This window comes from Chlorocebus sabaeus, chromosome 5, assembly GCF_047675955.1.
Source record: "Chlorocebus sabaeus isolate Y175 chromosome 5, mChlSab1.0.hap1, whole genome shotgun sequence".
Classification (NCBI taxonomy): domain Eukaryota; kingdom Metazoa; phylum Chordata; class Mammalia; order Primates; family Cercopithecidae; genus Chlorocebus; species Chlorocebus sabaeus.
Window position 1 is genome coordinate 920,655 of NC_132908.1, and position 13,808 is coordinate 934,462.

At 55.1% G+C, this 13,808-nt stretch overlaps 1 protein-coding gene across 2 annotated transcripts in view; it reads right to left on the bottom strand.

The window, feature by feature from the left end:
* Positions 1 to 13,808, bottom strand: part of LMF1 (lipase maturation factor 1) — a 109,674-nt gene that overhangs the window by 76,741 nt on the left and 19,125 nt on the right. Inside the window, exon 3 of one of the 2 annotated variants that reach the window (XM_007980844.3) lies at positions 6,335 to 6,345. In XM_007980844.3, the coding sequence (XP_007979035.3) occupies positions 6,335 to 6,345 (11 nt within the window). Of the gene's footprint in view, positions 1 to 6,280; positions 6,346 to 13,808 lie in introns of both variants that reach the window. The other variant, XM_073014983.1, reaches the window with a different exon arrangement.

The following is a 13,808-nucleotide window of genomic DNA, read 5'->3' on the forward strand; positions in this document are numbered from 1 at the left end:
ACAACGGCTGGCGAGAGGTGCTGCCGCAATGGAAAGCACCCTAGGCCGGTGTATGGGGCCCCGCACACGCCCGGCGACACTCGGCCTGCGTGGGGACAGCCTAGAAAGCAGACCTGAGAGGTGGGGAAGTTTCCCTCTTGGCAAGAGCACAGCAGCAAAACCCAGGAGGGGCCCGGGGCGCTGGGAAAGCCTCCTAAGGTAGCGACACACAGCTGAGTTCCAGCACAGCCTGCAATGAGACCCAGCCGCCGCCCCGCATAGGCACCGACGCTGGGACAGCCCCCGGGTCCTGCCTCCACGGCTCACACAGGAGCACTGCTGCCGCTGAGAGTCGTTCCTCACACCCGCTACGTGGACGTCCCCCCATGGTCTCCACGTTTTCAGCTTAACCACAGTCCAATCCCAATGAGACCCGGGCCGCCTGTGTGTCTGTGCGGACACCTGGCCCAGCAGCGAGGAAGACCGCAGACCAGCTGGCATTGGCCTTGCAGAAGATGAGGATAAACCAGTCATTCATCAACGAAGCTTCTTACTCCAAGGACCCCAAATTCCCTCAGGCCCTGACCTGTCCAACGCTCACCTGGATGGGACTGTAGTAAGAAACAGAACCCACTTCCTACAAAGGAATATCCTGGGAAGGTGGAGACTTCCAGAACCCTTCCCTGGGTCCCAGGACCCTCACTCCTTGTCCCCAGCTGACACCCTCACTTCACCCTGAGGCAGCAGCGGGGCAAGGCATCCAGCCCCTCCCCTCAGGCAGTCACCACCAACCGCCTGGTCCTCTGCACAAGCCCATCCCCACTCACCACAAGCCACCCCACACCCCCTGAACCCACCCCCGCGCCCCCACAAGCCACCCCCGCGCCCCCACGTGCCCACCCCACACCCCCTGAACCCACCCCCGCACCCCCACAAGCCACCCCCGCGCCCCCACGTGCCCACCCCACACCCCCTGAACCCACCCCCGCGCCCCCACAAGCCACCCCACGCCCCCACGTGTCCACCCCACACCCCCTGAACCCACCCCCGCGCCCCCACGTGTCCACCCCACACCCCCTGAACCCACCCCCGCACCCCCACAAGCCACCCCCGCGCCCCCACGTGCCCACCCCACACCCCCTGAACCCACCCCCACGCCCCCACAAGCCACCCCACGCCCCACGTGCCCACCCCCACGCCCCACGAACCCACCTAATACCCCCAGGGGACCCAGTGGTGCAAGATGGGGTAGGATCGCCTGGAGGCAGACGCCTACACACACCCAAGTCCATCAGGCTAAAATCACAAATAAATTACAAAACCATTTTGGGGGCCTAAAACACTCCAAAGGCCTTGGGAACCTGTTGGTCTTCCTCTGGGACTCAATCTGGGCACAGGGACCCTGCAAAACGGCCCGGGAGCTGAGCCGGAGGAAGCCCTGCCCTGCCGCAGCCCCTGTGGCCTCTGCCCCCTCCTCACACAAGGCTGCCCCCTGGTTCCAGGACCCCTCACCATAAGTCTCTCCTTCCCCTGGTCACATCCCAGCGGCCAGTGGGGTCACAATGCTGTCGCATCCCGTGCCCATGCCTGAAAGCCCGGCCATCCCTCCCAGCTCCCAGGCCTGGGAGGGGCCAGAAAGTGTCTCCAGAAGCACTGGGGACCGGCCCTGGTCTCAGTCCCATAACAGTGGCTGTGGCCTTTGCTGTTTCAACCTCACCAAACTCTGCAGACGGGAGCCCCTTCCTCGAGCCTGCTCTCCCCACAGAACCAGGCGCTAGGCATGGGGCCCCATGTGGGATGGGGACTGTGCTGGGGGGACAGGGACCCCGGTAGAGGACGGGCCCACACTCGGGGGATGGGGCCAAGCTGGGGGACAGGCCCACATATTGGGGGACGGTGCATTGCCGGCAAAAGCGGCCTGGTCCTGGAGGGAAAGCAGCCGCCCCACGGAGCCCCGCCACCCACTGCTGCGGGTCCTCTCGGGTTCCTGCATCCTTTCCAATGCACAAGGGCGGCTGGAGGCTCCAGAGACTCCCAGATCCAGGCTCACTGAATATCAAAAGGTGCACTCGCCGCAGGCGGCAGGAAGCGGCCGCGCTTGGGGCTGCGGAATTCATTACCATCAGGCTCCTTCTTTGAAGTGAATGTTACCAAACTCAGCAGCCCTCAAAGCTCAGCTCTATCTAAACTCCAGCAGAAACACGGACGGCAGAATGGGGTTTAACAAATATTGTGGTTTTCCTGTGTCCTGGAAAGCGCGGCCCCAACGAACGTGGCTTCCTCCTGCCCAGCAGTCGCGTCCGTCTGAACGGGGCGCAGGGCCCTGGGACACAAAGCCCAGGACAGCAGCAGGCGAGCTCACCGGAGGTGCTCTTACAGCAGGAGAGAGATGTGAACAGAGAGCCAAAGACCAGCCTGGGCAGCACAGTGGGACCCCGTCTTGACAAAAAGTTTAAAAATTAGCTGGCCATGGCGGTGCGCCTGTAGTCCCAGCTAACCAGGAGTCTGAGGCGGGAGGATGGCCTGAGCCCGGGAGGTCAAGGAGCTGAGATTGCGCCATTGCACTCCAGCCTGGGCGACAGAGCAAGACCCTGACTTGAAAAGAAAAGAAATGTAAACGTTCTGTGGATGGTGTGGTCATCCTGAGAAAAAGGAAGACACTAGCGAAGGGGGTGTGCGGACTCTCCAGCCGGCGGCCATTTCACTAAGAGCGGCTGTGTGTATTTCAGGCCGGTCCCGCTCACGCCCACAGCATCGCGAGAGCATGTCCCGGGGAGCTCACACCCAGCCGTGGGCCCTCAGAAGACAGGGTTTGCGGCTGGTGAAATGTTAGGATCTTTGACTGGCAGCTTCTGCAGACTGTGCTGGGTTGAGAATGGTCTGGGGACAGGCACAATGGCTCACGCCTGTAATCCCAGCACTTTGGGAGGCCGAGGCGGGCGGATCACCTGGGAAAGGAGATGGAGACCATCCTGGCCAACATGGTGAAACCCCGTCTCTACTAAAAATACAAAAATTAGCCGGGCCTGGTGGCGGCGCCTGTAGTCCCAGCCACTCCGGAGGCTGAGGCAGAGAACTGAACCCGGGAGGCGGAGGTTACAGCGAGCCGAGATCGCGCCACTGCACTCCAGCCTGGGCAACAGAGTGAGACTCAGTCTCAAAAAAAAAAAAAAAAAAAGGCCTGGGACCGCCCAGCTGGGAAGCCACAGCTATATGCAGAGCACGTGAGGTGCAGCCAACGCAACCAAGGACTAGAGCTTTTCATTTCATTTAGCTTTAATTAATTGTAAAAACACATGTGCCAGTGGCCGGGCTGGGTGGGGGCCCTGGAAGCCTGGACCACCTGGAGCCAGCTGGCTGCTGCCTGGGAGCGCGTACTGCCGGAGGATGCTGCTTTCCTGGCCGCGGGGTCCCTGTAACCGCCCCCACCCCCCACCCCCCATGCCCAGAGCCACCTGATCTCCACTAAAGCCCACTGTGCAAAATGAAGACAAAGATGGCATGAGATGGACACAGAAGCACACATGGCTCGGATGAGGTGAGGAGCACAGGCACAAACTGCCTTCTCCCAGGCCGCCCCGAACAGGCCACAGGGAAGGAGCCTCCCCAGAGGTCTCAGATAAGGAAGCCTGACCTCCAGTGCCTTTGGTTTAGCTGTTCTGAGGCCCAGCGCCCGGCGTCATACCTCAGTAACTGGCAGCTCTACGTTCTCCAAGATCAGGGAAGAGAGTTCAAAGACGCGTGGCTGCTCGGAAGGCAGGGAGAGCTCTGCCGAAGCTACTATGAGTCTTCCGAATTTCTGAGCGACAGTCCAAAGTGACATGCTGAGCCGCTGCAGGGTCAGACACAACATGAAACTCAGGCTCACGAGGGCTCCCAGGCGGAAAACATTAACATTAACAAGTCAACGATTCGCTTCTGAGTCCCTACAACTACCACCTGCCACTAAAGAATCCGGTAGAATGTGTGATGTGCACCTGAAAACACCCAGGGAGACGCAAAGAATCAGGTAGACTATGTGATGTGCACCTGAGAACGCCCAGGGAGACGCGGGCACAGAAGACGGGCTTCCGTCGGCTGGGAGCGCGAACACAGCCCCTGACGGCGGCCCCACAGGCTCACATCCCACCCCCCATGCAGACCCCATTGCTTTTGCTTCAGCAAGTGGTTGGGGACACGGGAGGGTGGCTCCAGAGTCACCCAGCCCCTGGACGGCCTCTGCCGCTCCAGCACTGCCTCTGGGAGTCCACTTCCCCAGGCGCTTCCCCCACACCCTACTCAGAGAGGCTGCATTCCCCAGGAGGCCGCACGGGCCAGGGCACGGGGAGGGTGGGCTCCAGGCCTTCTCATCCTCAGCAATGGGTCCTGTGGCCTCGGTGCTGAGACAGGGCAGCACTCGCAGGCCCATCCCTCACAGGGAACACACACGCATGGGCTGCTGCTCCATGAGCCTGCCCCGGCCTGTGCATGGCCCCAGCGGTGCTGGCCGTGTGCACTGGCCTCACAGGACTCGGTTTCGCCATCACTGCTCAGGATTCACAGCATCAGACAGCAGGGACTTCTCCTGCTAAATACAAGTGTTTGGACCTAAAGGTTTCGCTGCTCATAAGAACTGGGAAAAATAGTACTGTTATAATTTACTATTTTAATTTTTTAAAGTTTTTTTGTGGTGACTGGGTCTTGCTACGTTGCCCAGGCTGGTCTCGAACTCCTGGGCTCAAGTGATCCAGCTTGAGCCCCTAAACTGCTAAGATTATAGGCATGAGCCACTGCTCCTGGCCTGTTATAATTTTAAATAAATAAAATTTACTAAGAAAAGATTTATCTAAGTGTTGAAGAGTATAGTTTTCTCTGTGGGCATTTTGGTACTGAGTGCATCCTGATGCACTCCGGGGGAGGCCCGGGACTCCATCCGCCGCACACACTTCCTTACATCTACTGGCTCCTCCTGGCGCACTCTGGGGGAGCCCGGGACTCAGGCCGCCACACACGCTTCCTTACATCTACTGGCTCCTCCTGACACAGTCTGGGGGAGCCGGGGGACTCAGGCCGCCGCACACGCTTCCTTATGTCTACTCGCTCCCACACTCGTGGGCACTCTGCTCCCTTGATGCAGCCACGCAACTGGTGGGCACAGAACCAGCTGGTTCCGACCAGGTCGTGTCAGATTTGCAAATGGAAAAGGAATTCCTGAAATAATTCATTGCTTCTTGCTTTAAGAAAAACACGGAAACAACGAACAGATGTAAGCATGCAAAGCCACACGCCCTGACGGTGCACGCTGAGCCAGGTAGCACCCAGCAGCCAGGAAACCCATGAGTGACAGTGGCCGAGGTGGCCTGGTCCTATGCAATGACAGGTACCTGCCTTTTCAGGTGATTAAAATCAGGAATAAGGTTCTTTTATATTTACACTTTAACATATTCTGATGTTCTTCCTTTCTTTGATTCGAACCAAATTTCCAGCATCTCTGGTGCTCAAAAGGAATGAAAATATGTGAGGAATAAAGGCATGAAGACAGTGATCTCTACCGCAAGGACATAGGCCCTAAGGCCTGAGACTGTGAAAGGGGCAGGCAAAGATCCGCGCCCAGACAGGCTGCCCCTGCTCTCCCGGGAAGGGGGCCGAGAGCCAGAGAGGTCAGGGCAGAGACAGCCTGAGTGAGAGGCCCAGGCCAGGGCCTTTACCAGCAAAGACCGGCGCTTCCACCTGCGCCCCGAGGTCAGGGAGAAAGGCAGGGGTGGGAGTGGTCATCCTTCCCAAGGTCTTGGAATCAGGTCCACTTATCAAGCCACCATGTGTCCCATGACATTCTGGAGGCCTCTGGGCCCAATGGAGGGTGCACCCACTATCCTCTGATCCTGTCCTGCCCACTGGGCAGCTGCCCTCTTCCCGTCCTCTAGTATTGACTGCGTTGTGTGGACGGGGAGGACCTCCGATCCCCTCCACCAAACAAAGCACAAGCCAAAGTGCCCCCCAGCGTTAGCGCCGTGAGCAACATGAACCTTCTCTATGCCGAGGTGCACACAGCCTGAGTGTCCACGGGGGTTGGGCCCGTGGGTGCTCTGCCTCTGCTCCAGGGCAGCGGTGGGGAGACCACACCTGTGAGATGCCTATGATCACACGTGTGGCCATCCGTCTGTAGGTGCCTGGGACCTGGAAGCCCAGGAGCTCCCACGTCCAGGGAGGAGGCACAGATCAGATCACAAGCGCTCACCACTGCCATCCGTGCATACTGGGAAGGCTGACGGCAGAGGCTAAGGAAAGGGAGAGGCCAGGAAAAGTGTGTGAAGATACATACCAAACACACAACGCTCAACTCTCGCAGAGCTTTCTCTAAATGCATCTCACTTACCGAAGGAGTACCTGAAAAACCAAAGAAGAAACGTGTATTAACACTTTGGCTTGTCTTGACCAAAACCCAGTTTCCCCCTCTGAGTGAAGCCCACCCCGGCGCCCAGGACAGTGTGGGGTCAGGGAAACCCTGCCAGGGGGACCTGCCCGCTGGGCATTAGGGGAACAGGAGCCCCTCCCCACGGCCCGCACACAGGCAGGCCCAGAACAGGCAACCAAAACACATTCCCAGATACACCTACTATGTACCCACAGAAATTAAAAATACGTATTTTGCGGATGAGTGAATTAATACTTATTTTTTTGCAGCATCAATTAAATGCCACAAAAAATGTCACCCTTTGGAATCTGAAAATTTAAGGACATCACATGACATTGAGCGCAGATCATTAGAAAATGGATCTTAAATGAAAGGAATTGGTGGGAAAGGCTGGGAAAGGCCTGAATCGCAACCAAAAGGGGCTTCAGTGATGCTGTGACCTGCTTCTCACCCTCAGACAGCAGAGCCGCGGGCAAGTAGCACGCGTGTCTAGAGGACCCCAAATCACAAATGTGGAACCCCCCGACATGCACCAAACACACAGCTTCCAACACATCCCATACCTGGCTCAGCCTCTGGCCTCTCTAAACCCACCCCACCTCACAGCAAGACCTACCCTTGGACTCTAGAAGAAACCCCCTCTGCCACCTATGGTCCTGCAAGAGGCCGGCAGGATGCACCGATGCCCGTGTGAGGAGCCCTGCCTCAGGTGCTCAGTGCCATGCCCGACGCAGAAGGCACAGTATGTGGTTCGTGGACAAGAAATGTACACAACAGGCCAGTCCACAGACACAGGCTGTAGATCACCAGGTTTCTTCTGGGGTTGATCAGAATTTTTTTTTTTTGAGACACGGTCTCATTCCATCACCCAGGCTGGAGTGCAGTGGTGCATAAGCTCACTACAACCTCAACCTCCTGGGCTGAAGCAATGCTCCCGCCTCAGCCTCCCAGGTTGCTGGGACCACAGGTCTGCACCATGATGCCCCACTAATTTTTGTATTTTCTATAGAGGTTCTGCCATGTTGCCCTGGCTGGTCTAACTCCTGGACTCAGGCGATCCTCCTGCCTCCGCCTCTCTAAGTGCTGGGATGACGGATGTGAGCTGCCCCGGCCAGAATGTTTTAAACTTGGTGCTGATGGCGTCAGGGTCCACGAATATGTACATTGACTTGTACACTTTATATCAGGGCTGTCTAATCTTTTGGCTTCCGTGGGCCACAGTGGAAGAAGAAAAATTGTCTTGGGTCACACGTAAAATATACTAACACTACTGATGGCTGATGAGCTAAAAACAAAACAACTCATAATGTTTTAAGAAAGTTTATGAATTTGCTTTGGGCTGCATTCAAAGCCATCCTGAGCCGTGTGTGGACAAGCTTGCTTTAAATGCAGTTTTACAGTATGTGAATTACATCTCGCTGAAGACATGAAGCAGCAACGCTGCCTAACGAAATCTGTAGGAACGAAAGGCTACAGGGTGTGGGGCGGCCCGCAGGGCTCACTGCCCGTCCCAAGGCTCCCTACACCATCCGACCTTTGGATATGTCTGTGATTTTCCCCCTTGACATTACAATAAAAGCACAGCGAAGGCCATGACAAACGATATCTGAGGTGTGAGGGAGGTGGGCGGGGACAGAGCGCTGGAAGGCTCATTCTTCAACCACATCAGGTGTGTGGCTGCCTCAGCGGCTCCGATGTCTTTTTAAACCATCCTTTACCCGGTAGAGATCCACACTATTTATAGGTAAAAGAGGATTAAGTCTGGATTTGCTTTTCACTCCAGAGGAAGGAGGTTGGGAGGGAGAGAGGGCACCCTGTGGGCTGAGGAAGGAGGCTGGGAGGGAGGACACTCCATGGGCTGAGGAAAGAGGCTGAGGAAGGAGGCTGGGAGGGAGAGACGGCACCCTGTGGGCTGAGGAAGGAGGCTGGGAGAGAGGGCACCCCGTGGGCTGAGGAAGGAGGCTGGGAGGGAGAGACAGCACCCTGTGGGCTGAGGAAGGAGGCTGGGAGAGAGGGCACCCCGTGGGCTGAGGAAGGAGGGTGGGAGGGAGAGAGGGTACCCCGTGGACTGAGGAAGGAGGCTGGGAGGGACAGAGTGCAGCCCATGGGCTGCATGATGCACTCCCTGCCCCCATTTCCATGACCAAAACCTTCCAAGCAGCCGCTATACATACTGGCTAATGCTAGAAATAAATTTATCCCCAAAATGTTCCCAATACATAACCTTAGTTGAATGGAGAAAGGAAAAGGAGCTGATTTTTAAAATCCATAAAGAATAAAAGCTTTGCTCTTTTATTAGCCAGGTGTGGTGACGCACGCCTGCAGTCCCAGTGGCTTTGGGGCCGAGGTTGGAAGATGGCTTAAGCCCAGGAGTTCCAGGCTGCAGTGAGCCAAGATCGTGCTGCTATTGCAGTCCAGCCTGGGCGACAGGGCAAGAGACCCGATCTAAAAAGATGCAGCCTCACGCTTTTATCAGAAGGGACCAAGGCCTGGAAGAGTTTCAGTGACTCAGTGCCACCAAAATACAAGTGTTGAGTGGAGAAGGGGTGAGCCCAGATGCAGCTGCCTTCACGTCGGCTGAGGGTGTTTCAAAACGCACTCTTCTGTCACTCCACCTGCTTTGAATTTTGAATTTCAAGGCTGCCTGATAAAAGATTCTTTAAATAGCAGGTTTGAGCTAAGGTAATGACATGAAAAACTAAAACGTCTTATTACTTTCACAGCTTTTATTATATTCCCAACAGCTGGGACTTACGTTAGCAGACACCGACTCCATGGAGTTCTTTTAGGGTTTGTTCTGCTGTTTTGTTCTTTAAAGAAACTCAAGTCCTTCCTCGGACGGTGGGACGTAGACTTTGTTTTTGGATGGTCGGGGTTAACGCGCTCCCTCTGACCGCCTTGTGAGGTCAGGAACCTGCTCCCCTGTGAGCCCCCACACCCGACTGACAGGCCGTTGGGGTATCTGTGCTAGGGAGGCAGCCAGACCCCGGATGGCCTGCAGATGCTGCACACGGCCCCCGCACAGGCCCTGCCCCCTTGCACTTCACAGGGCTCCCGTTTCTACAGGAAGCCTTTGATTTAAAAGCACATTTGGTTCCAGCTATTTATCATCTGTAAAAAGGCCTCATGTAAATATTGTTAAATTTTATGCTCCCCATTTTGGGGCAGGCTAGTTGTAAATTTGTAAGAAATCTTCCACTTTCTGGCCTAGCACAAAGAACTTTGCTGGAGGCCTATCTAGAAAGTGTGTAGTAGGAACTTAATCATGAACCATGCTCTCCTGAACCACCCCCGGTTCCTGACTTGTGTCTGCAGCTGACCACATCATCAAGACTGAAGTCTTTGTCATGTGGTGAAGGCCTAACGTGTGGATTTATTTACAGAGTTACCAACAAAAATACCACAGGAAAAGAACAGCACCTTTGGGTGAGAACAGCTGGGGGGCTTCCATGTCTACCCGCCCCACAGGAGAGGGGGTGCAGCACCCACCAGACTGCTGTGCTTCCCACCCAGTCGCCAGGACGGGGTGCAGGCTAGCACTGGCAACGTCGGAACGCTGGGTCCCGCTGTGCAGGGCCATGGCTTGCCTGGCACAGGAAAGTGCTAGACTGAACGGTGGCTTGCAGGGACAGCAAGGATGGTGCTGGACGGCGGCTCATGGGGATGGTGGGGGCGGGGCTGGACAGCGGCTCGCGGGGACGGACGGCAGCTCGCGGGGACGGTGGGGACGGGGCTGGACGGCAGCTCGCGGGGACGGCGGGGACGGGGCTGGACGGCGGCTCGCGGGGACGGCGGGGACGGGGCTGGACGGCGGCTCGCGGGGACGGCGGGGGCGGGGCTGGACCACACATACCAGGTCATCAGCACCAGTGAGGCAGCTGGCTCACTGCAGACACGACCGCTGCCACCCCAATGTTTAAGTTCATACAACAGAGAAAACAAAATGGTAATAACAAGAGGTGTCTTCACAAACATCTGTTGCCTGTTGCCACTTACTGGAGCTGCCAAGAGGAAGTCCAGGTCCCAGGGCTGTTGGGAGGACCCAGGCTTTGAAGCCAGGCAGAGCAGGGAGCACCCAGTGCGTGCACGGCTCCCAAGGACAGACGGACGGATAGACAGACAGACGGACAGATAGACGAACGGATGGATGGGTGGTGCTCCCATTACTGTGCGAAAACCAACCTCACAGTACATATTCCATTCACTACAGGTGAGCAATTTAAAACAGGATGTAAATAGCCCTTAAAAGTGTAAGGAAAAAGTGCTGGAGGCTGTTTGGACGCAGCACCAAAGGCAGCTGTGAAAATGGGGAAGACGGTAGACTGGACTCCACAGAGGAACCCCGTGCGCAAAGCAAAGTCCGTTGCATGCAGAATGGGATGCGGCCGAGGGCTCACACCTTCCACGCGCGTTTACCTTCTCCTGGAGGCAAAGGCCCAATTCCCGGACAGCAGGGCCTCTTACAGATGGACAAACAAAGAACATTCACACCAAAGGGAACGGCAAAGGCAAAACACAAATCCCCAGAGAAACAAAAAAGAGCAAAACCAAGAAAAATTCCTTGGCAGAGAAATGTGTATTTAAATAACATTATTTTCACTTATAAACGCTCTGGTTTTTCGGAAATGGGATGTTCTGAGTAGGGAACAGGACAACAGCACGCTGCCCCTGCCGTGAGCGTGCAGCTCTGGGTGCAGGCTGGCGGCACCCGTCCACCAGGCACCACGCACACCCTGACCCAGCTGCCCACCTTGGGAGCTTAGTTCACTCCGCAAGTCACAACCCTGCAAAATATCCCCACGCCACAAAGCCGGCCACGGAGGCGCCACTTCCAGCAGTAAAAAACCAGAGCCACCACCGACGCGCCGGCCAGTGGGCTTGGCGCAATGAGCAAACTCGTAACAGACCGCCCTGTGGCCACCACACGCTCCGCTGAGCAGCGGGAGTCCAGATGGGCGCGTGGCATCTGAGGCCCTGACCGGTGCACTGCTGAGGTTGCCAGCGCCAGGCCTTGGCCCTGCTGTCTCTGCGGCGACCCGGACCGCTCTCCACGCGGCCTCTGCCTCTGTCGGGAGTGGGACACGCTGCCCAAGGCTGCTGTCAGACAACGTCGGCGAGATGGGAAGATGCTTGCCATTTGATGGGAAGTAAAAAAAAGTTTAGTTATTTCCAATATTGTCATAAGGACTAGGTAATAAAAATTGTTTAAGAATTAAGTGAATAGACAGGGAATAAAACAGGATGTGCCATCTGGGCCCATTTTTGTTACAGAGAAGCCTGAGGCAGTGGGCTAAAAGGAGGTCCCCAGAAAGACATGTCCACATCTTAATTCCTGAACCCCATCTTATTTGGAAAAGGCGTCTCTGTGGAGGTAATTAGGGATCTCGAGGTGAGGGCCTCCTGGATTATCTGATCACAGGCGTCCTTATCAGAGAGAGGTACCAGGAACCCTGAGACAGACCAAAGAGGAGGAGGCAAAGCGGCAGGGACTGGAGTGATGTGCCCACAAGCCGGGGACGCCCGGAGCCCCCAGGGACTGGAAGAGACAAGGAAGGACCCTCCCGTAGAGACTCAGAGGGAACTGGCACTGCCGACACGCTGATTTCGTACTTCTGGCCTCAAGAACTGTGGGAGAGTAAATGTTTCTTATTTGAAGCCTCCCCAGGTGGTCACTGTCATGGCTGCGGAAGGCCGCCATGCGTCTCTCACGGGGCCATGGGAAGTGGTGTGGACGTATCTCCATTCCCGGATGACCACGCTGAAGCACAGGCTCACCCACCGGGGACCAGCATCATGGAGGACAAGGCAGGTGGCGTGGGAAGGTCCTCCCCACAGGCAGCACCCCGCCAGGGACGACAACCACAGGAAACAGCGGGCAAACCCCAAAGAGGAACGCCGTTTATTTAAAGGGATGCATAACTTTAAAATACTAGTGTCATAAAAGATGGACGTCCCAGAAGAGACCGGACAACTAAACCCAGCGCCTAACCCTACTCTGGAAAGTAAATGCTATGAAGATTATTCTTAGGTCAGATGACAAACTGGAAAACGAGCGGGAGATGCGGTCACAGAACGTCAACCACATTAAACTTACTGCAGCGGATCCCTGCAGGAATGGAAAGAACACTCTTCAGCTGGGCGCGGTGGCTCAAGCCTGTAATCCCAGCACTTTGGGAGGCCGAGGCGGGTGGATCACGAGGTCAGGAGATCGAGACCATCCTGGCTAACACTGTGAAACCTCGTCACCACTAAAAATACAAAAATCTAGCCGGGCGTGGTGGCGGGCACCTGTAGTCCCAGCTACCTGGGAGGCTGAGGCAGGAGAATGGCGTGAACCCGGGAGGCGGAGCTTGCAGTGAGCTGCCGAGATCACGCCACTGCACTCCAGCCTGGGAGACACAGCGAGACTCCATCTCAAAAAAAAAAAAAAAAAAAAAAGAACACTCTTCTTAGGAACACAACCGGAAGTACTTCAGGGTAAAGGGGTTCATCGACTATGTCAAAGTGGCTGATAGCATCGTTCTGATCTTCTGTGTCCTCATTTTCTTTGTTTAGTTGTTATTTCAATTATTGAAAGTGACTGATGTTAAAATCTCCAAACAGAATTGTGAATTTGTATATTTCTTCCTTGAGTTCTGCAATTTGTGCTTCATACATTGTGAGCTCCAATATATGACGCCTTTATGTCTTTGTGATCAATTAACTCTTTTATTACCACAAAATGTCTCTGTACACCTCCGGTAATACTCCGTGTCTTCAACTTAACTTTGTCTAAAGTTAATACAGACACTCTAGCTTTCCAGTACATTTACGTAGTCTGTCCTTCTTTATCTTTATCCTTCCTCTTTCAACTAATTTGTACCTTTACATTTAAAGCATATCTCTTGAAAACTGCATATACTTGATACTTGATTTTTTCAAATTGATTTTTTTTTTTTTTTTTTTTTTTTTGAGACGGAGTCTCACTCTGTTGCCCAGGCTGGAGTACAGTAGCACGATCTGAGCTCACTGCAACCTCTGCCTCCCGGGTTCAAGTGATTCTCCCTGCCTCAGCCTCCTGAGTAGCTGGGATTACAGGCACGAGCCACTACGCCCAGGTAATTTCTGTATTTTTAGTAGAGACGAGGTTTCGCCATGTTGGCCAGGCTGGTCTTGAACTCCTGATGACCTCAGGTGATCCACCCACCTTGGCCCCCCAAAGTGCTGAGATTACAAGAGTGAGCCACCGTGCCTGGCCTGATTCTAAATCTCTGTTTTTTAAATGGAAGATTTAGTCACTTACATTTAATGTAATCATTGATATGGCTGATTGGTTAGTTTTTTGTTTTCAGAGTCTCATCTGGTTTTTCGTCCGCTCCTCTGTTCCTGCCTTCTTACTGTAAGCAAATGTGTCTAATACTCCATTTCAGTCACTCCACGGGCTCCTCAGCTCCAT